Source organism: Excalfactoria chinensis, chromosome 9 (assembly GCF_039878825.1).
Source record: "Excalfactoria chinensis isolate bCotChi1 chromosome 9, bCotChi1.hap2, whole genome shotgun sequence".
Classification (NCBI taxonomy): Eukaryota; Metazoa; Chordata; class Aves; order Galliformes; family Phasianidae; genus Excalfactoria; species Excalfactoria chinensis.
In genome coordinates, this window is record NC_092833.1 from 5075676 (window position 1) to 5097662 (window position 21987).

General features: G+C 42.3%; 1 protein-coding gene across 14 annotated transcripts in view; it reads right to left on the reverse strand.

Moving 5' to 3' along the window:
- Positions 1 to 2209: 2209 nt before the first annotated feature.
- Positions 2210 to 21987, reverse strand: part of DOCK10 (dedicator of cytokinesis 10) — a 135934-nt gene continuing 116156 nt past the window's right edge. For 10 of the 14 annotated variants that reach the window (XM_072344255.1, XM_072344254.1, XM_072344258.1 and 7 more), the window contains exons 43-57: positions 21706 to 21888; positions 20721 to 20831; positions 19964 to 20179; positions 19150 to 19207; positions 18724 to 18822; positions 17212 to 17318; positions 16643 to 16765; positions 15582 to 15695; positions 9879 to 10025; positions 9203 to 9413; positions 6816 to 7006; positions 6194 to 6294; positions 5745 to 5883; positions 3928 to 4003; positions 2216 to 2910 (exon numbers count right to left, since the gene is read on the reverse strand). In XM_072344255.1, the coding sequence (XP_072200356.1) occupies positions 2843 to 2910; positions 3928 to 4003; positions 5745 to 5883; positions 6194 to 6294; positions 6816 to 7006; positions 9203 to 9413; positions 9879 to 10025; positions 15582 to 15695; positions 16643 to 16765; positions 17212 to 17318; positions 18724 to 18822; positions 19150 to 19207; positions 19964 to 20179; positions 20721 to 20831; positions 21706 to 21888 (1944 nt within the window). In that variant the 3' untranslated portion in view covers positions 2216 to 2842. Of the gene's footprint in view, positions 2911 to 3927; positions 4004 to 5744; positions 5884 to 6193; positions 6295 to 6815; positions 7007 to 9202; positions 9414 to 9878; positions 10026 to 15581; positions 15696 to 16642; positions 16766 to 17211; positions 17319 to 18723; positions 18823 to 19149; positions 19208 to 19963; positions 20180 to 20720; positions 20832 to 21705; positions 21889 to 21987 lie in introns of all 14 variants that reach the window. The other 4 variants (XM_072344260.1, XM_072344252.1, XM_072344261.1 and 1 more) reach the window with 2 other exon arrangements.

Consider the following 21987-nt stretch of genomic DNA (forward strand, 5'->3'; position numbering starts at 1 on the left):
ACACTTCTGCAGCAAGCATCTCCCAGAGGGGTTGGGGCTGGAGAGGGCTGCACCTGTCTGTGCTTCCACAATACTTTGTACACGGTACAAGGAAGCGCTCGGCCTTAATAATCCACACATTCTCCTCCAACATCAGTGCAAGCACAGCAGGAAACCATACGTGCTACCTCAGTTTTAAGTGCAGAGAGAAATGATTTCCTACACAAATAACATTTGCAAATCAAGCAGCAGAATATTTAATCACTTCTGCAATATCACGCCTCAGGGCACAGAAAGAGCAACAGTGTCAGCAAGGATCTATCTAGTCATCATTCATGAGTGACTGGCTTCTGTCTTGATTACTCACTGCAATCAGTCCTTCACAGATCTGCTGCAAGCAGTTATGAGGCATGCTGACTTTTTTTCTCCCCCTTACATGAAGCTATTTACTGCTCTCAATCAGGACAGGCCTGCACAAGAGGCAGAGCCCCACGCTTTCAGGAGGAGCCCACCACCACGGGCCAACCTGCTCCCCCTCTTGCTCCAGAAGCAAAGGATCACTCCCAGGCTCAGCCTGATTTATGAAAAGCCAATATTCCTCCCTGAAACTGTGGCTCGTCTGTTTTGCACCTTCTCAGTATGCACATAAAAGCCCTCTTATGTAGAACTGCTCGACATAACAGAGTTTAGGATTTTATAAGCCCACAGATTGGGATAGATGCAGGATTCAGCTCTGACACATCCATTCTCTGTAGTTCTGGTAGCTGAATTTCGTGGCAGTGAAGCAACAAACCACATTTTGTAACAACTCTACAGCCTCACACCCCCTTCTGGGTTTCTGTCATCTTCTTCCCTGAAGGCTGGGGCAATTCATGGTTACTGCTTTGTCTCTTCCCCTGCTGTAGTCCTGGTTCAAAGCTAATGTCTGCTAATTGCTTTTGTGCAACTATGTTGGAAGTGCTCGAACACAGCAGGAGAGCAAACGCCATCTGGAATAACGAAATTCAAGCCCGATCATCTCAGATACCAGTAATAAGGTAAGAGCTAGCATTGGGGCTCAACTTTCAACCCCCTAGAAGGCTGCAAAGCTGGCTCCTCAAAATGAAACAAAACAAACCCCACAACCCTTAGACTGAAAAATGAAACCCATTTTGAGTTCAAGTAATAGGGAAAAGAATCCAGGGATCTCCCCTGCCTGGTATCAGTTTGATGTGTCCCTCAATGCAAACCATCCTTTTGCAAGATGTTATTTCTAGAGAAGCCCAACATATTTAGTTGCTTGGTTCTTGTTAATATTAATTAGAAACGTGTCCAAATCACCTTGATGGCTTCTGAGGTACCCACCATCAATGCAAAGCACAGTAAATGCAAGCTGAGTTCTTGGGATGAATCCAGTGAGTCCAAACAGATCTGGGACCTGGTGAGAACAGGGCTTGAGGTCCGGTGCTCAGAGACCCAACCTCCTCCATGCTGGTGGCTCCTGCTGCTGTCATTGCATCCTCCCATCCACATAAAGCAGCAGGTAATTACAGTAAAAAGCAGTTTAAAATCTGGGCTCAGATCACTCCTTTGCGTAGATAATTGATTTCAAACTGCACAGTGTCCAAAGAGCAGAGCTGGACTTTCTGTGTGGTTGCACAGTGCTGTCCCTGTGAACACACTGCACGGCACGAGAGGCTGGGCAATCACAAGAGCCACAGGTGTCATCCTGTCACCTGGGATTGTTTGTGGGAACGCAGAGATGGTGACACATCAGTCACAGTGGGCTGGATTTCCTTCTCTACATACCACAGATAGTGCAGGGCCCTGGCAGAGGAATAAACAAGGACAGAGGGGGAGCTTGAGGTTAAAAGGAACTCAGAAGAGCTGACAAACCAGCTCCACTTCATCCCAGCACAATGCAGAACCATCTTGCTAGAAGCATGCAGTTTCCCAACAGGCTGTGGGCAAAACCTGGGAATGCAGACTTCAAGGAGAGCAGAGTTTCCTTGGCCTCAAGCAGGAGGAATACGTGGCCCTTATTTCTCAAGGTGATCTCAGTTTAAAGACTATGCCTACAGCCTGAAGCCACATTCTGCAGATGGTCATAGACACCCCTCATCAGAGACCATAACACAGTGCACAGACAAGAAGCAAGAAGCATCCTGATCTCCACTGCTCTGCAGCATAACAATATGGGGATGAACCAAACTGCAGGTCCTCGAAGAGGAAATGTTACGGACGCTTTTATACACAGACACCAATATTTTAATGTAATGGTAACTGAAATGTTATCCATGTTCTTAGTACGGCCATCATTAACTAAAAAGATATTTTTTTAAATTTTGTAAAAATGACATATTTTACACATCTTCTATTTACAATTGCAATATACTTAAATGTTATAAAACATCCACTCTGACCTTTAAAATATATGCATACTAGGACTTAGTATTAGATATATTATAATTTATAGCAAACTTAGGGTTTGCTGTGCAGCTACCTGTTCAATGGAAACTGTGTCATCAGCCTTAATAAAGACTGCTCGAAACCAAAAACCGACAGCAACAACAACAACAAAAAAGATAGGGAATGTGCAAATATCGGGGAAGGAGAAAAAGGAAAAGAAATGAAATAAAATCAAGCTTGCAGTTTAAAAAACCATCGCTGTGAGGATTTCCAATAAATTAAAATCATAACACGTCTTTCTTTTTTTCCCCTGGCACTGTCCGTGATCAGATTATTTTTCAGTACTATTAATCTAATAGGAAATAGAAACAAAACATCATCCCAGGTCCTTCCGTGTCTGCATGTTCCCCACCCAGGCCTCCGTCACACATCAGGGTTGGATGGGGTGGCTGCTGCAGGTGCAGACGAGCTGCCTCTATTGATGACTCGTGAATACGTGCGCTCCATTCCTTGCTGTTTTGTTGAATCCTCCTTGTATGCAATCTTGTCGTTAAAGAGAAAAGAAGAAGAAATACGCAACAGTGAGAGAGATCTGGGTATCTTGGTTTTTGTAGTGCTTATTATCTAAGCAGTCATTTCCTGGTTTTAGGTCATTACGCAGCAACCTGCTGGAGGGGAAGGATCCCTGCTGAGGAACCAGAAGTGACCAGAGGCTGCAGCAAGAAGGAGCCAGTCCCCTGAGCTGGGGGATACTCGGGGTCTGGAGTGCAGTCACAGGCTTCTCCCAGTAGAGCTTCATGGGGCTCCCTGGGCAATGTTTCTCTATAGTAACTCTCATGCAATCCCAGTCAAGAAGTCATTACACCTCATAGAACCAGCAAACACCTTCGCTAGCATCTCTTCAGTGTGGTACATGCTGCTCCCATCTCAGCCCACTTGGACACTCAGGGCATGCAGGATCCTCCCAGACTTTCTCACTCACATCAGCTGCAAGACTATGTTCAAGAGCAGCCCTGCAGCCAATCACCTGGGGTGAGAAAAGGCTGAGGCTGTGGGCTGAGCCACATGCCCAGGGAGGATCAGTGGCCAAATCCACCTTGTCCTAGCTGCAGTCTTTAGCAAGGAAGACATTTTTTTCTCCCTAAAAATGCTCTTTCTAGCCACAGTTATTTGCCCTGTTTCAATATATACACTCCCTTGGCCAGGAAGCCATCAGCAGCGGCAAAGAAACCTCCCTTGGTGCCATCAACACTCTGCTACCCCAGGCAGTCAGTTGCAGCACAACTTAGCCATGCCATATATGTTATGCAGACAAGCACACTATTTGGCATCAGGAGGATCCCACTGAGCTGCTTCACTGACCAAACCAAGTTCATGGCTAGGATCAACACGCCTCTCAACACGCGTCAGGAATAACACACCAATACAAAAAAGAAACACCTCCCTGAGCTTAAGGGAATCATTAGACATGAAACTAAATGAACACAGCACAGACAGAAATCAGCAAGTGAGAAAGTACGCGACATTCAAAGAAAAAAGATGTAAGAAAAATGAACATACCACTTTTGGCTATAGTATTGAGGGAAATGTTAGACAGGGAAGAAGAGAAGCTGTATAAGCAAGGACCATGACAGAGCTGTCAGAAAAGAAGAACAAAACAAAACAGAAAAGAGAAAAACATATGGTGATGAAAGAGTCACTATCAGTGGGTGAGCAAGCAAAACTCTCTTGATCATGACAATGGGAAAGATGGCAATGCTTACTGTCTTTGCAAAGAGCACAGTTACAATAGAGACTCAAGCAATCCAACTGCAAAATAACTAATTTGGCTACAGTTTACAGTAGGTGATTTGCTGGAGGCAACGCTCTGCTCAGGAACAGGGGTTTGTGCACTCCTCACAAAAGGAATGGAGTGTTCCCAAAAAGCTGCGCTGCACAGAAAACTTCTAAGTGCTCACACTTATTACGTGGGAGGCTGGCTTTCTGTATGGACTTTCAAAGTCTGCTGATTTTGGTTAAAGCTTTTGGTTAAGCAAAAGTCAATTTTGTCTTCTGCTGGATCAACGCAGTGCTACACATAGCACGGTTATGTACAGGTCACTTTGTATTGTTTTTTCTCTTCACTTGCATGAGGAAAACTCCAAGCACATTGATACAGATAATAAATACAGCTGTGAATATTTAATCGAGTTCACTGAATATTTTATGCACGCTGAAACTCATGGGCTGCTCATGACTAATTTAAGTTGACCATTCATCTGCCATTTTTGTGGGGAACATGAGGCATGTGTGGTACCACCCCTTCATGTTAAAGCAGCCGAAGTAACTTCTACCAGAGAGCCATGAGCACTGAGCAACCAAAGACACCCTTGGTAGAACAGTGATAAATATTATTTATGATAAAGTTACTGGAATGCACGAGGTTCACAAACCCTTATGCATCTAATCAGGAAGAGAGCACAATTCACACAACAGCAACCACTGAGCCTGACACACACCAAGCCCTCAAAACAATTACACAGGTTTACACCCTGGAAAAGGCAGCTTCATTCCTCAGTAAAAACAGCAACAGGCCAAAAAAACCCTTGCAAACCATTATTCTCCTCACATGTGAAGATGAAGAACATGGCACGGCCTAGTGGGGTGGAATCAGGCACTTGGTGAGCTGTCACCATTGATACTAATGGTTAAATAAAGTAACTGCACACAAGTAGCAACTATCTGTGCTATGAGCAATGAGACACAGAGCAGCTGGGAAGGAATAAATGCTTGTCAGGCACAACCTAAGGTGGCCTACCCACAACCATACAGAGGTACAATTAAGCATGCTTTAATTTGCATGTAGTGCACAGAATAGTTCAATTATTATTTACATTAAAACAGAAAGCAATATGTATGCATGGATACAGCACAGTGTGAATTTCAGTTCAGTATTTTGGAATGCACTACATATAATGCAACCATGCATGCTAATCCTTCTAAAGTTGCTTGCATTTGAAGTAGAGTTATAAGTTAGGTCTTAAATGCAATTTACTGTTTTAATTAAATATATCACAGCTGTAGGACAAAGCTGGTTGGCACAGAACAGCAGTTCAACTGATATTCTTTCCATGCCTTCAGACCTCAGTCTGCAACCCCATTAACATTCAAGTTTTCAATATCCAACATGTTGGGCAGAAGACAGATCTGTCAGGTAAACAAATTCACTGTGTGTAATACAGCTGAAGTGGAAAAAAAAAGAGTGGAACTCTGCTTTCTCAGTGAGTGTTGCACTGCCCAATCTTATTTCTAGCATTCTGCTTTACATCTTCATTTGTCAATAGAAGAAACAATCAACTGCTTTCATTTGGCCTCATCATCAAAACAGACAAACCAACCTGTTCATTCATAACTGCGGAGAGCTCGCTGAGCATATCCCTATAGTGAGACTTCATTTCTCCCTGATACTCAAATTGGTCCTCCTTAATAAGGCGTTCGTTGACATCAAGAGCATGCCCACAAGCTTCTGCAAATTGCCTGCAAACACAAAACCACACAGAACAACCATACAAATATTGTAGTAATGAAAAATATATACATATATATATAATATATACACCTCTACTATAACTCTTCCTCTCCTTGCACATTATACCTTGCTAGAAATTAATTTCAGAAATCATCCTCAGATCAAGAGGAACACTGGCTATTGGCTTCAGTAAATGCTTTCTTGAGAATGACTTGGATATGTAAACACAGATGTAAGCCAGCGTGCTTCAATTCAGAATAACTTCATGTCATGTCTCTCCTCATATTACAAAGGTGGCAAAATAAATTTAATGCTTACCTGAAGATTTCCTTCAGAAGCTTAACTTGATTATCAGGATATCTCTTTGCATTTGTTTCTTCCAGAAAAGCCCGAGCATAGGCCATTGGTCCAGCATTTACCTGGGGGAGAAACATACAGCTCAGGTGCATAAAGCAAGTGAGAAAAAAGGAGCTAATTCAGCCCTGCACAAACTGCTGGAGCTTGTTAACCATCTAGAACGCTGTGCATCTGAAGAAAACTTCAACTAGGGCACCAGAAATACGTGCACATATCACCAGTATTTCTAATGAAATGACAAAACTAATCCTGAAAATCTCTCTCTTTAAAGCATTTGCATACTTGGCTGTGTAACAAGTTTTATTCTCAAGTGATACACGACGGTCTTGTTAGAAAGGTCTTAACATTTATTTAGAGAAGATTTGACAGAATTAGTTGCGTTTGCACATAAATCCAACACTCATCAACATCAATGGAAAGCTTTCTACTGCCGTATGTTTTTTGAGCAGGTTCCAACTGCACTGGAAAACAAGATGCGACCAGAAGTACAAAATAGACAAAACATGTCAAAAAATTCAGGTGAACTGGGGAAAACAAACAAACACCCAAGAAAAACAAAAACTGTGCGTCCAATTTTCACTACCTTGACACTGACGCTTCCTTGGAGCTTGAGCTGCAGTCGGATCATGTCCACTTCTTCCATTGTGCAGAGCTGATTGAGCTCCGAGACCTTTTTGGACATCTCATCAATTGCTACTTCAATGGGGTTCAGCTCCGTGCTGGTTTGGCTTATGACTTGAATACGCTTCTTCACATAGGGAAACAAGTGGCTGGCTACTCAAAAGCAAGAAATGCATTAGAGAGGCTCAGCTAGCAACAAGATAGTATTTAAGAAAGCAAAACAAGTCAGTCAAAGGTTTAGACTGTACTAACTTCGACACTGTCTACACAAATGCAGTCTTAATCACTGAGAAAGCAACAGAATTTAGCAGTTCTAAACTGAATTTTTGACAGACCTGGTGCAGGAAAAACAAATTTCCTTTTGAATTGACCACTGTTTGCTACTGAGTCTGTCAGAGGCACATGGCAGAAATCTCTCACCATTCATATTTCAAAATGTATTAATTCCTTCTTCTGAATTAAAGCACTGAATGATAAACCTGTAATGAACTCCAAACACCTCAAATATCCCATTGAACAAGTTTCACTTCAGAGGCAGGATTTTAGAGCTTAACTGAGCTGATTATTACATGCCAAGAGAATCGTTATTAAAGTGCCATCCCTAAAAAGGTAAGGAATCAATCTTAGTATTCAACCTAATAATTACTATGGGAGCTGGTAGGAGAACCATTCATTGGTAAAGCTACTTATTTCCAGTACAGCTGTTTTCATGGATCTCAGGAAACCTGGCAGTGATGCAGTATGAGGTTCTGTCTGATCTGAGCTGTTTAATCTTCTCCTGAATATCCAACACACTTTGGAAGACCTCCCAGACTCCAAATAGGCCCTCCTCCAATGAGCATATGGTGACAGGCAGCTCAGAGCTCCATATAAGAGAGTGGCTGTCGCTCCTTAGACAGCAGGAAACCAAGGACTTGCAGAGATGGAAGGTCAAGTAACAACCAGGCACGGAAGAGAGCCAGATTGCAGCCAGACCACCCTCATTCTCTGTGTAATACAGAGGCAAGGCTCTGGAGCAGGGATGCTGAGCAGCCATCCACTACCTTTGCCTAAGCACAAACAACTGCCATTAGTCCTCCAGCTGTCCCAGTAAGCTTTGTTTTCTTCTCAAAATAAAAGCACTTCTGTTTGCATAGGAAGGAAGCAAAGCTATTTGACTGAATCCAAAGGAAAACAGTATTTCCTTCACAGAAAAGTGCTGAGGTGAGGCAGGTGCCAGAGGGAAAGCAAGGGAGAGGTCATCAAATTCCCACCTAAGTGACACTGTCAAGATGGAGCCAAACTGAGACTGCTGGCAGCTGATGGCGTCACGTAACAGCCAAAGGAAATTATTCTGCTGGACAAACAGCCCTCTCTGTTTTTGCCAGATGTACCACAGTGGCTGCACTTTCAAGTCAGGGAAGCTGCTTGCTTCAGTATAGATCTCCAAACTCCCAGTGATGCTGAGGCACTTCCAAAAACCACTTACAAGCAATTCTTCCTTTTTTCTTCTCATAAACAAAGCTGTGTCACATAACAAGATGCCCCCAGACATGGGTATCTCTCTTCTGACTTGCCAGAACAAAACATTTAGGTGACTACACCTATACTGAAAGCACCTTTCTTCACTTTGCCATTTGGGAAAGCACATGCCCTGAAGTCAGTGGGGAACAGGACTCTGTCACTCAGGTGCCTTTGCTGTAAACATCACTCTCCCTGCCCACTACTGCTCAGGAGAGCAATGCTTCTATCTCAGGCAGTTCCTCACGCTCCCAGACAAAATTCAGACAGGTCAAGTTTCAGTAGTAGTTTCATAGAGGTTTTAGTCATGATAAGGAACTGAATGTCTTCTGTTTAACATGACTCGGTAAGAACAGACATGCAGTCCTCCCTCCATTCCTGCCTTAAAACAGTGACTGCAACCACCAACCTGAAAGCTCACCTCTCACTTTAAAAATACTATGCAATGTGTCTTACTTCCACATGGATAAAAGGTCTTACCCAAGACTTACTCTTCACAGCACAACAAGCACCCTACCTTGCTTTTAATTGCTTCTGTTTGTTATTGAAAGAACACTTTGAGTGCTAAGCTGCCTTCAGCAGAACCCCTCCCAAGCCCCATCATTATAAGATGCTGATAAAGGAAAATAAAATAGCTGATGACTCCACAAATGAAAATATCTTCACCTAAGAGGGTCAGCAGGATTCTAAGAACAAACATACTTTGCAAATGGGCACATGGAAGAGATAATTTATCACTCAGCATAACGTGCTGTGCCCACTGTCTGCAGAAAGGCTGGCACACAAAGCACTGTGGGTCTCAGCTGCCAAAGGCAGGCTGGGGGGGGGGGCAAGCAGCAGCAGACGTACTGGTCAGGACGGTGCGCCTCTTGCACTGCTCTTCTACACCGCCGTGTTTCTTTCCTGAGAGCGTGAAAGGGGTTTCAAACACAAACCGGTTGACGTTGTGATGCATTTCAAAGTCAGTCTTTCGATCTTCTGCTTCCTTCTCCTCAAAGAAAGGCGTGACATATGTGACCTGAATATAGGCATACTTTGGATCCAGGTCTTTGGGGTTGACCTGTGTAACAGTGGCAAACACAACAAAATTTTGTCAAACGTGACAAAGCCTTGAGGCATCCATTATATTTCTTTTATCTACCATTTTAATATCAATTAAAAAAAATGAGGCTTCCAAGCCTTGTATTCAGACCACAAAGTAATACAAACATTTTTAACTAAACACCCGTAAAAACAGTGGGATTTTTGATCAAAGATAAACCAGAACTGAATGAGAGCTGCTTCTCCTTTACTACAAACATCTGCACGCTCTCTCTGCATGCACGTGCTGGCATATGCTCTCATCCCACTGGCAGTGAAGCACTGCTCTAGCACTGGCATTTCCATACTACATCCACCACACTTTGAGGTTAGGAGCTTCTTTGGTTACAAAACTGGGTCACACTTCATTCACGTTTGTTCAAAACACTGCTCACAAAACACAAACTCGCTTTTCCCCCTTGTACAGGAATCATGTCTTTCATACCTTGTTGGAATCCTGGATGATCTTCACGTTATCTATTCCAAACTTGTCTGCATACAGTTTCAGCAGCCTCTGAGAGATCTCAGACAAGCCAGTTAATTTGGGCTCCTTATAGATATATTCTTTTCCTTCCTCTTCTTCAAAAAAACCCTGTTTGGAAAGAAACAGGATACAGTGAACACACCAGGCAAGGCAAAGCCTAACAGAGGTGCTTGCACCACACACCCAGGACGTGTCTGTATACCCACCAGAGCTTCCAGCACCTAAGTTAAAGGATAGACTCTCTCCATCCTCACAGACACTGCCTCATGTCTGCATTTACTCTGGCTTAGTATCTCCTAAGTTAACCAGTAAATAATACACACGTTTTCCCATTAGAGATCTAGTTGTTCCAACAGTGACGGCACTTTCTCTAGAATTCTGATGTGTGTACATAAAAAAAAAAAGCCTAAAGAAATAAAACTTGGAGTTTTAACAAGGTTTCATTTGTAATGGGTTAAATTACTCTCCTGAGAAGCAGAACACTATCAGACCACAAGTGCAGCAGCTGCATGCTGGGTGCACGGCCTGGCTAGGATGCTGGCACAGCCCCAACACTGCAGTGATGGGCAGAGCTGTGGCACAAGGAGCCCCAGTGAACAGACCTGTGTCTGCTCAGAGCAGCTGAAGAGTAACTCTGGTAGCATCTTGAAAGGCCATGGGGAATTGCAGCATTTCCAGATACAATTAGCAAACGATATACAGAAAAATAATAAGAATTTGCATGGACTGTGCTCCTTTGGAAAAGAAAAAGCTCAATCTCGTAAGGGCCATTTACTTACTGCACCAGCTGTACTTGGCAGAGCTTTAATGGAAGGCTCTACTGAAGAATGGAACAAGATCTTCAGAAGAAGAACTGGCCTCAGAAGACTAATGTGGCATTGCATCACATGCAGGTGAGACGCAGCTGCTACACCATGACCACGTATATCAAACACTGGGGAGCAGCAATCCCAGCTGAGCAGAAAGCAGCAGCTGACCCTTCAACAAGGACTGGATTCATCCCAGCACTCTGAGCAGCACCAGCCCTCCCTCTAACATTTCATATGCTGCTGATGAAATTTGGCAGTGTTAAACACTGCAGCTGTACCCCTTTCACCATACAGGAAAGTGACCCAGTGGAAAATACCTGAAGCTGCAGGGATAAGGGAGAAAAGAAAGACAGCATTACCGACGCCAGACCCAAGGCCCTTTAAACTTAACATGGTGTAGCTTGGGCAAGTAATTCTAGAACATGCCCTGGCAAATTGCAATCTGTTGAAAAACAGGGGAGTACAACTGAATGAAGTCAGGAGAAATCTCCAAGATCTCTGTGGCAGGCACTGATGTTAAGAAACAACAAAAACCAAACAACCCAGCTTTTCCACGCTGAAGCATATTCCAAACTTTGGTCACTACAATGACAGACCAGGCAAGTTTTACAAAAATATACAGGTTCGTGATAAATCAGCTGTGAATTCTCAGCTTTGTTTTAGCAGGGATTAACAAATATCTGTGGCTTCTCCTCCAGTTGGGACAAGGGACAAGAAACCACCTGTTCTCATCTGACAAGTGCCAAGAGGTCTGTGGGCATTACCCGAAACAAATGACTAATAGCAGCACCAGCAGCTTGTGTGATAGTATCTTAATTAGTCTCACCATGACCTTCTAACACTGTGCCATTTTAAACAATATTAATCAATTAATCACTGCAGGCGCTGGGAAGAGCTACACAGGTAATTAGAGACCAAATCTAGAGCTCAAAAAGCTGAAACCCTATCAACATTTACTGAGCTGTCACTTTCTATTGATGCTGATGAGAAAGGATGTGAAGGATCACAGCCTGGTTTCTGATCTCGTTTCCACTGAAGAAACACCACTTTATGTGGAAACAGCTGAAAGCCTCATTACTTTCACACAACCACACTCAATCACACTGCTAGGATTGTTTCTGACAGAAAACATCCACCTTCTGTTACTGTTCAATGCTTTTAACAAACAACAACAAAGCAAACACCAAAACTAAAACAAAAAAAAGCCCCTTTTCCAAATTCATCACATAACAAGCTAGAACATTGCTTATCCTCTTATTTTAGATGCTGGTTCTGGATATATTTGCATGCTGCAGGACAGCATTTATATAAAAGGACTAAATCTCTGTACTGATGCTTCATGGCACACTAGGATGCCATCTCTGCTAATAGTGCTGCCCAGGAAAAAAAAAACAACCCCAATGAGAACAGGGATAATAAGCAACATAAACTTCCCCAAAATAAAAGAAACCGCTAACAAATTCAGTCTCATTTCTAACACAGGAGATAGCACTGATAATACAAATTGCTTGCAGTATTGCAGTGGACAGAAGTTAATTGTGAGCTATAAATAATCACATCGGCCACATGCTATATGTCTGCTTAAGACTATAGAAAGCAAGATTAAATACTTTTTAGGAGCCAAATATCCTCCAATTTAAGGATTTTAAAATCTTAAGCAGCCAGGGTCACACTATCAAAGCTTATCCTCAGACTATTTGCATGCTGACTGTTTTTGCCCTTCAAGAACACTGCAGCTTTACATGTGAAAATTACTAATGTAGAGCAGCTGAATGCAAGTGAAGGGAGAACAACCTCATGGTGACAGATTTCCTCTGTACTCCGCCATGCTGTGAGTGGGGCTGCGACTGCAGATGTTGGTATGAGAGTGCTGGAAGGGCCCCTTTTTACTCCTTGTATACCTGCAGGTGCAGCCCTTAAAGCTCACAGTACATTTCCTCCCTGCTCCTAGGTGGAAAAGCACGCCTGCTCCCACAGCAGGCACAATGAGATGAGGCCTTCTGCTTTAAGATGATCTTTACACAGGCCAAGTGCATGCTGGTGGGAAATGAGATTGCTGGGCTAATGTGGGCCAGTGCTTCAACCCCTTACTACAGCAAGCACATCCCCACTACAAAAAGAGAGGGAACCTCAACAACTCATTTTCTTAGCACCAGAGACAACCTAGCACTCATTCAGATGTTCTTACATGGAACAGCACTTCCATAGGCTGAGATTTGATATTTAGAGGACCATTCCCTACCTGTATCAAGTGTGCAGTGCCAGCATCACCTCCTGTGCTAAGTGGGCTTATGCACAGCTCAATAAGAAGCTGTTACAGCTGTTTTATTAGCAAATTTGGAAAAGACCATCCTTTGATCTTCACATATAAACCTACAGATGTCTTACTGCTACAAAAGTCTGCCCTCCAACTAACTAACTACCAGATCACTTGGGAGAACAAAAACCTCAGCTTTACTCTTAGCTCACTGAATCATGACTTGAATGGTTTTTGCTTATAAGCACAAGTTTTCAGCTATTCAACGTAATTAGCAGCTCCTGTGTATATACATATATATATATATATATACATATATATAAAAAATTCAAGAAAAATCTTGAGCTCTCAAAACATTCATCTGTGAATAAAACCATAAGCCCTGGCTCATAGCTAATGTGGCCACTTGGTGGTGCAATGAGATGCTGTCACCGAAGCCCTTAACAGAATTTGCAGCCTAAAACAGCAGCTGTCCTGAGATCTGGCTCTCTGAACTGATGAATAAAACTCTCTGGTGAAGATACAACACAGGCACAGAGGCCTGCAAGCATTTCTGGCAACAGAAGAAACAAAAGGCTCCACACCTTTCCACCTGTACAGCCAGCATGGAAGCAAATGGCACAAGGGAAAAAGGGGGGCTGACAAACACAGAAAGGAAACCTTCTGCAGGGAAAAAATGTGCAGCACGTAGGAGAGCACGATTCCCTCCCCATTCTCTACGCAGTCAATCCCTTATCTGCAATTCCTACATCTCATGTGGTGCTTTGTGTCTTGGTATACCTTCCTTAATCAGTTTTGCAACACTGAGTGCTATTATCCTTGGTAAATGAGGCACCAGTAATGTTGATGGGAATAATCTACCTTCAATTATTTGCACTGTGCCATACGCTTTAGTCACTATGTCTCTGCAAGGAGCAGTACAGAGCAGTCCCAATTTCTGCCACATAAAATCTCATCTGCAAAAGGAAATAAAGAAGCTGTGCTTGTTTGCATTTAGAGCTCAGTATCCATGTGCACCAGGGAATAAACTGAGCAACTCACAGCTATGAAAAAGTCATATGCTTTCAAGCACTAAAGCTGTTTAAATGAAGTTGCCCTCATGGCACCAGCAGCCGAAAGCCATTGCACTGTAACAGAGATTTTAACCCAGTTGAGCAGAACTGCTGCAGCTAAATTACCCACTTAAATGCAGTTTTACTCCATAAGCTTGGCTACTTGGTGGGAGGACGGCACGGGGGCAGCCCCAGCAAGAAGCTGCAAAGAAGAGAGTCGTATTTTCACCTCCACTGCCCCCATCTTGAGGAAGGGCATAAGTTAAAACTCTGCTCTTCCTCAGGTACAGCAGCTTGCTTTCTTGCATTTGGCAAGTTCAGCTTTGCTGATCTGTAGGGAGAGCCAGGACTCACCGCTGCCCTCTGAATCCCAAATCTGCACACTCCTAAGAAGAGATCAAGAGATCATGGAGTTTGTGGCTGCCCCCCACCCAAGATGATCAATTACTCCTGCCACCAAACACAGATGGACAACAGCTTTCCAGTCTGGAGCTGCTGCACGGGCCAGGAAGGCAGCCTTGCATTCAAACAGCGTTAGCGTGACACTGAGTTTTTCAGCACAGAAATAAGGGGTCCAATCCTGCACCCAGTGAAGCAGAGAGGGAAACTGTCACTGAGATGAGGTGACAGCATTGAGCCCCACGGTGCACACACAACACGGTGACAGATACAGCTTTGTAGTTTGGGTAACTGAACAAACAAAAATTAGTTTGCAGGATGCAACAATGAATGGAACAATGTTATTTTTTTTTCTGCCACAAACCAAAGAAATTGAGAGCATGGGAAAGTTAATGTTAAGTACTGGGAAGGATGGAAGATGTGTGAGGAGAATTAAACAAAACATGCAAAAGAACTAGACTTACCACAGCCTTGAATAAGATCAAAAGGAGAAAAGAGCAAATTTCTGTATTAAAATCTAATTAGCAAACAGAATGATTCACATCAATCTGTTGTCTACACACCTTAAAGTATTGCTTATATGCTTGTCAAAAATAGGTCTTAAAAGAGCATGCTGGATTTCTACACTGGCTTGTAGTGAAAGAAAGCACAAAATAATGCTTTGAGGATGCTGAAGCACAACAAAGGGAATAAAACTACTCTACAGTACATTGCACAGAATCAGAGGTGGCCTGAAAGCAGAAGACAGCCAGGGAGAAACAGAACATATCATCTACTGCATACCGCTCTGCTTTAAGCTCTATGAGAAGAGAAGGCCACATAAGAAAGATGTTTTACTCAGTTTCATTTCAGTTTTATTCTGAAAAATCTGCCTCAGTTTTGCTTGTTGAAGTCAAGAACTAGATCTGATGTAAATGTCTGTTCTCCACTGCACACTACATCCAATGTTGCAGTTTGCACAGATGCAACTGGGTGTTCTTTCCTCTGAGTAAAAGCCTCCTCAGAGTTTGACCCATGATGCACTTTTTACTCCATGATTCCCTGTTGACTGTTTCCCTGTTTTAGCTTCCCTGCAATACAGCATGGTTAGAAGGTACTGGCTGAAATCCAAGAATCTATCAAGACAAAAGAACACGACTCAGCTTACCTGCCCATAAAATGCAACACGGTAGTATCGCCCAAACAGACGCTTCTCAGAGTTCACCACCTCTGCAACCTTCAGATATGAGCGGTGGATGTCATAGTACAGATCAGACAGCCTCTGTATGAAGAGAGGGAAGGTGAGGAGGAGCACACTGAGGCTCTGCACAAGCATGGCTCGCCTTAACTAGAAACCCAAACCTTTGCAAAGATATGTCAAGGGAATAGTTAAACCTGACAGCAAAGAATTATTTTAAGGCTTTTGACATCTTCCGAGCATGCAGTTTTATAGCAGAGTTGTGTGCAAGGTCACACTGCATCTCATGAATAAACAGTGATAGGAACCTTCTAAGAGGTCAGAGGAAGCGAGTGTCCCGAGTGCAGGGAAGGGCATGGTGCCAGCAACCCCAGTCAGCTCCCACACACAAATATATTGCCCACAGTTCCCACCACAAATGGCTGTCTTGTGTAGAGAGCCAAGAGTCCAAGTAAGTTTAAATCTGAGGACTTGCTTCTTCAACATACAGCTTATACCTCCTCCTTTTCCTTTACACAAATTTTAAACCAGAAAATTGGTATATGACATCTTCATCAGGTTATCCGTTATGATCTGAATTTGACAAGTAAACAGGAAATGAAGAAACCCTGGAATCACGGAGCCATCACACGCTTTGTCAGCTGTTTCTAAACTCAGATATAACTAAAATGTGATCTTGGTTTAAAAACATACGTAAAACATTCACATTCATTGGTTAACTGAGATAAATCTCTCCATGGGGACATGTAACGAGAGACATAACAGAAAGACTCTCAATGAAATACAGCTAGCAGGCTGTTGCTCTAGTTTTTATGACCAAGTTGATTTGTTTGAATAACTTTTGTTCATCTATGGTTGCATCGATGCTGAAAAGAAATCAAAGTTTTTTATTTACTTATAACATAAAGCACTAAAAGGAGAAATTACAGTCAGGAAGAACAAAATATCCCTTGTAAAGAAGGTACATTAGTTTAAAAATATTGATCTTTAGTGTTGGCTCATGCTGATTTCCATAATAAAAAAGAACTTACTTTAAAGTCCCTCTGCTTCTCAAAAACAGCAATGATGGGCTTGTTAACCTCAGCAATAAGCTCGTATCTCTCAGACTTCCATAAATATTCAACACACAACTCCAGCTGCTCCACCAGGATGTTCTGCAATTCCACAAATAACCACATCAGTCAATAGCTGACAGCACTTCATTAATAAGTGCACAGGAAAAGTACCTACCCACTGTTTCATTTTTATTCTGCATCTCCTGTACTAAAGTTCTGTTCAATCACACAATGTTTAGTTGGGTATTGGTGACCCAGCACTTCTTTAGACAACAAATTGAGATCAGAGTAACATGGTAATACTTGACAACTCATTCAGAAGAATAGGATGGTACTGTGAGCTCCAACTTTAGTACTTCACGTTCTGCTCTGCTAAACACTTATCCCAGCTATTTAACAGAACAGCTGTGACACTTCACTTAAAAGCAGCGTGCCTTTTAATGCTGGGTGAAGAGCACTCTCACTATCATTTGTTGCATAGGCACCCATTAGAAATACTGCTGACTGCAAGTCTAAAACAAGCCTATAAAGTTAATGCCACTGACCTCATTATAGGGAGTATCTTGCATCCCAGAGTCTTCTTTCATAGCGCCTTCTTCTTTTATGTTGGGGGTAATGCTCAGAAAAGCAGGCCATCCCATGGAAAATAAGCCTTGAAGTGCAAGTCAAAACAACATCAATTAACGGCTGAATCACCACGCACTTAAAAAAGTTAGTGGATGCTATTAAAACAAAGCTGATTTCATTGATGAGGTTTGTTACTCAGCTCAAGTGATGAGAAGCACAAATGGAACTGACTGAGTTTATGAGACTATCACACATTTTCTCTGTGAAGTAAATCAATTTGCACAGGCAAAGGGTAACAGCAAAATCTTTCTGATGCAATCTTATTTCCCTTTGGCATTTCAGTTCTTTTGCTGTGCAGTGTGATGCATGCCACACTCCTCTGCACAGGAATTCCAATTGCAGGTGGAGGGGTGACAACTTATACTCATGAAACCAATACAGGCAATACAGGCACTTAACACTAAGTGCTGGGACTTGCACTAATTCCACCCATCCCATCTCCTAACAGAGGGGCACAGTTGCCACAGGCTTGTGCCAGCTGATGCAGAGGTGGCTGCTCCAGAACAAGTGTGCCTCTGCTGGGCTTGAGGATGCCCTGGCAGCTGTGCTCCTTACTCTGCCCTGTGACAGCAGTGTGACCACTGTGCTGCTCGAGGAGCTCTTGTAGGCACCTCAGATGGGCTGCTGAGGGGAGCCCCCCCTCTGTTAAGTTTTGGAAGAGTTTTGAGCAACTCATCTTTTTACTGATGGGTAGGATTAAAATCACGTGTAAGCTCCTCACTCTATTTACTATGATCTGTTATTTATACAAGGTATAAAAGTGAGCTATCCCTGAAATACTGCTGTGTACAAAAGCCCCTTTAATCACACCCATAGACATTTGCAAGATATCAAAGAACCACAGTCTTTCCAAAACTAAGTTTTCTCTTCCCAGCTATATTTGCTTTTGTCCCTGGAAATTGCTCTTTATGAATACTACTGAAATGTCTCAAGCTGAAAATATCTTTGAAATACACATTCCATGAACCAAACAACAATGCATGGAAGCATTTCAAAAACATAAGCCTGCACTTTATTTCTCTAATTAGCATTGCAGATTAAAAAAAATCTTTATCTATACAAAGTTACATATGGATAACCTGATATTAATTCTGCTGTTATCCCCCAGCTTTGGATAGTCAAGGAAACTGAATATGGATTTGTGTGCTAAACACCAATTGACCTGAGAGGATTGCCAATGAAGAGCAGACTGCTCTGTCCCCAGAAGAACCCTCAGCCAGGGCTGTTCTGTGCATTTCATCCAACCAGCCAAAGAGCATCAGGAAAGTAACGCAATGCTTCTGACATCACTTGCTTGCTGCTACAGCCATCAACATGCACTATACATATTTTCAGTTGGGTAGATATTTTTCCAGATCAGTTGAAGAACATTAATTTGATTCCCAAGCCATGTTATCTGACCCATAAACAGGCACGGTTAGAGCACTCACTTCCTCCACTGTGAGTTGTTAGTAACACATTACTATCAGAGACTTGACCATCCTCCAGGAGCATACGTGAGGGACAAATCTTTTCCATTTTCCAGTAACCTATGATAGTGTAAGATGGTATTAGTACACTGCTACTGGTATGTGTTAATACATGCATATTTAATAACAGCACATTAACAAGTGAAGCATTCTCTTTTAGCACTACTCTACTAACATTTAATTAATCCTCCACACAAAACACACACTGCCACTGTCCTAGTGCTAAGACTAGTACTTACAATGTACTGAAAATAAAGTATTTAGGTAAAATTTGAGCAGCTTTAAGATTACTTTATTTACAAGTAAGGAAAGGAGAACAATCACAAATTATTTTCAACAATATGATTTATAAATATATAGAGTTGATTTTGAATATGTTGCTCTTACCCTTTCTTTTTAGGTACTCCGCAATGAGCGCAGCAATGTGAATGTAGCACATAGCAGCCTGCAATGAGAGACCAAGATTCATGCATATGTTGAAGCACACTGACTTAGCATATGTGTGAAAAGGAACAGGCAACTACTTTCATTACTGACAACCCATATTGCAGAAGAGGGAAAACAAAATTAATGTAACATCTCGAGAAAATAAAGGACTAAACGGTGAAACCTGAAGGATTAAACAATGAAGCCTCTCTCTAGTATTAATTTCACAAAACGCATCAGATAAAAGCACAGACTAAGAAATAAATGAGGACACCAGGAAATCTGCTCAATAGAGCCACACACGATCACATAGTAAGCACAATATTGCTGGGCTAGGGACTAGAGGTTCACATCACTCAATCAGCTTTTGATGAAAAGGTCATGTTATAAATATGCAACTTCTCTCCAACACTGTTTAAGGTGAAAAGAACAACATAAAAACCTGTATGTAAATTAAGCACTTTTTATAACCTCACTTACACTAATATGCCTGTTAAGAGTGAAGCAGGTGAGATGCCAGTGTGATGCTGGACACAGCTTCCCCTTCAGATGCTTTTAAATCTTGCTCAAGCACACATCAGGCACTGTCACACTTAAGCAAACTGAGGTAATAAACACATTGCATCTCTAGGCATTGCTCAAACATGTCTTCCAGTGTATGACAGATTGCATACATCTCTTTAGCCACTGCTGTTATCTGTTCTCATGGCCCTTTTCACCAGAACATCTCAGCCAAATGACAAATGCATTTTCTACTCATTTGTTTATAAATTACCTCTGATAGATCTCCATTTCTTGCATGAATCTTGGCCATGCTTTCAAGCCAGGTCCTGCGTAATTCAGGCGTGCTGGCATAGGAATTTGCTAGGCTGTACTGCAGGTCCACGAGCATCTCAGGGTCTTTCTCATGTTCCTTCATCTGAGCTGTGGCCATCAAAACTGTTCTGATGCGTTTGGTCAGATCCTTCACCTCTGCTGGGAAATTAACGTTCTTTGGGAAAGATAAGCAATATATCACTAAAACAATCCAAAGAACCGTGTGCAGCACCCCCGACTGAGCTCCCATTCTGCTTGTGGAACATCTCCCCATGCCCACAGCTTGTTTGGTTGGAAACAGATTTACACTTGAACAATATGCACACATTTTACACTGTTTTGCATGTTTGTGATGCACATCTGCTGAACAGATTAGAGACAGTTTGTAGACTTCAAGACTGTTAATTGCAGTAGCATTTCATCAGTCACAACACACAGCATCTTCTCTGATATCAGGCAGCTGAAATGTCTTCCTTAGAACAAATTAAGCAGCAAGTAAGAAATAAATACATTTCTATCCAAAATCTGTCAATCTTAATTATTAATTTTGTGATTCATGAATTCATTGATGCCTGGTTGCCTCAAGAAAGCATGCTACATATGCACAAGTCAGTGTGTAACCCAAGTCAGCCATTTTATTCACAGAAACACTTGCTCCTCTGAAGTTGCTGATGTTTTGAAAGAGGTAGTGAGTGATAAAAGAAAAAGTTTCTTACTTTCATCTGCTTGTCTCCATTAGCAAAATTGTTTATAATTGCAAGTGAATGCTGAAACCGGGATCCACCAATCCCTGCATCTGCTATCAGCTGGCTCACTGCTTTGATGAGCTGTACACGTAGAGAGTAGCAACAAAGCCCAACAAATGGGAAAAACAAACAAACAAAACAAAAAAAAAAAAAAAAAACAAAACAGGGTGCAATTAGCAGAGACAATCAAAGTTTCTAAACAGTCTTTTAATGCCTGTTTTAACGTAACTTGATGTACCAGTCTAGCAGAAATACACTTATAGACCTATTTTAAGAAGACCATAGAACTGTTTGGGTTGAAAGGGACCCAGAAGATCATCTAGTTCCAACCCCCAGCTGTGCACTGGGATAGCTTCCACTGAATCAGGCTGCCCCGGGCCCCAGTCACCCTTGCCCTGGAACACTTCCAGGGATGGCGCATCTGCAACTTCTGTGTGTAACCCTTTCCAGTGCCTCACCACCTTCACTGCAAAGAATTTCTAATATCTGATGGAAATTCACCCTCTTTTAATTTGAAGCCACATTGCCTTGTCCTATCGCTACATTGTCTGAATGCAGGGATCATAACTGAGCTTTCCATTTTGCAATATAAGTGCATTGATATTGGGCAATATATTTCCGTTAATATATTATTCGATTCTGTTTAAATACTTCATCAGCTATATTCTCAGTGCTGTAAGCAATGCACACAATTCAAGAATAGCCATGTATCTGATTTACTTGGCCATGGGGCTGTGTTTGCAGCTGCTGTCTCTCTTTGGAATGAAGCCGAATAGGCCAAGAACAGAGAATTAAGCCCAATGTCTTCAAACTTGGCAGAAGAATCAAACCGCCACAGAGAACTGGCTGGGGAATTCAAATGAACTGCTGCGCTGCAATGCATAATAATAATAATAGCCGTAACGACAGAACAATGCACATCAGGTAAATATTGATGATCTTACACTTGACTCACCTGAAGATGGGATCTGACTATTGATTTCTGCTTATTAAATTCAAAGTTCTTCCTCATGAAAAAATAAAGAAGAGCAGATGCCTCCGTCTGGGTTGAACGTGACCTATGGTTACAGCACTTCAGGATTTCATAGCACAGTGAGCCACAGAGATCTGCTTGTCCTTGGAAGAATGCTGATGGGAACTATTGGGAAAAAAAAGAGGTGTGGATATAAGCTCTCAGGCCTTGTTACAATTATTCTGAGACAACAGTTTTCGTCTGTCATGCTTTCAGTAAAAACAA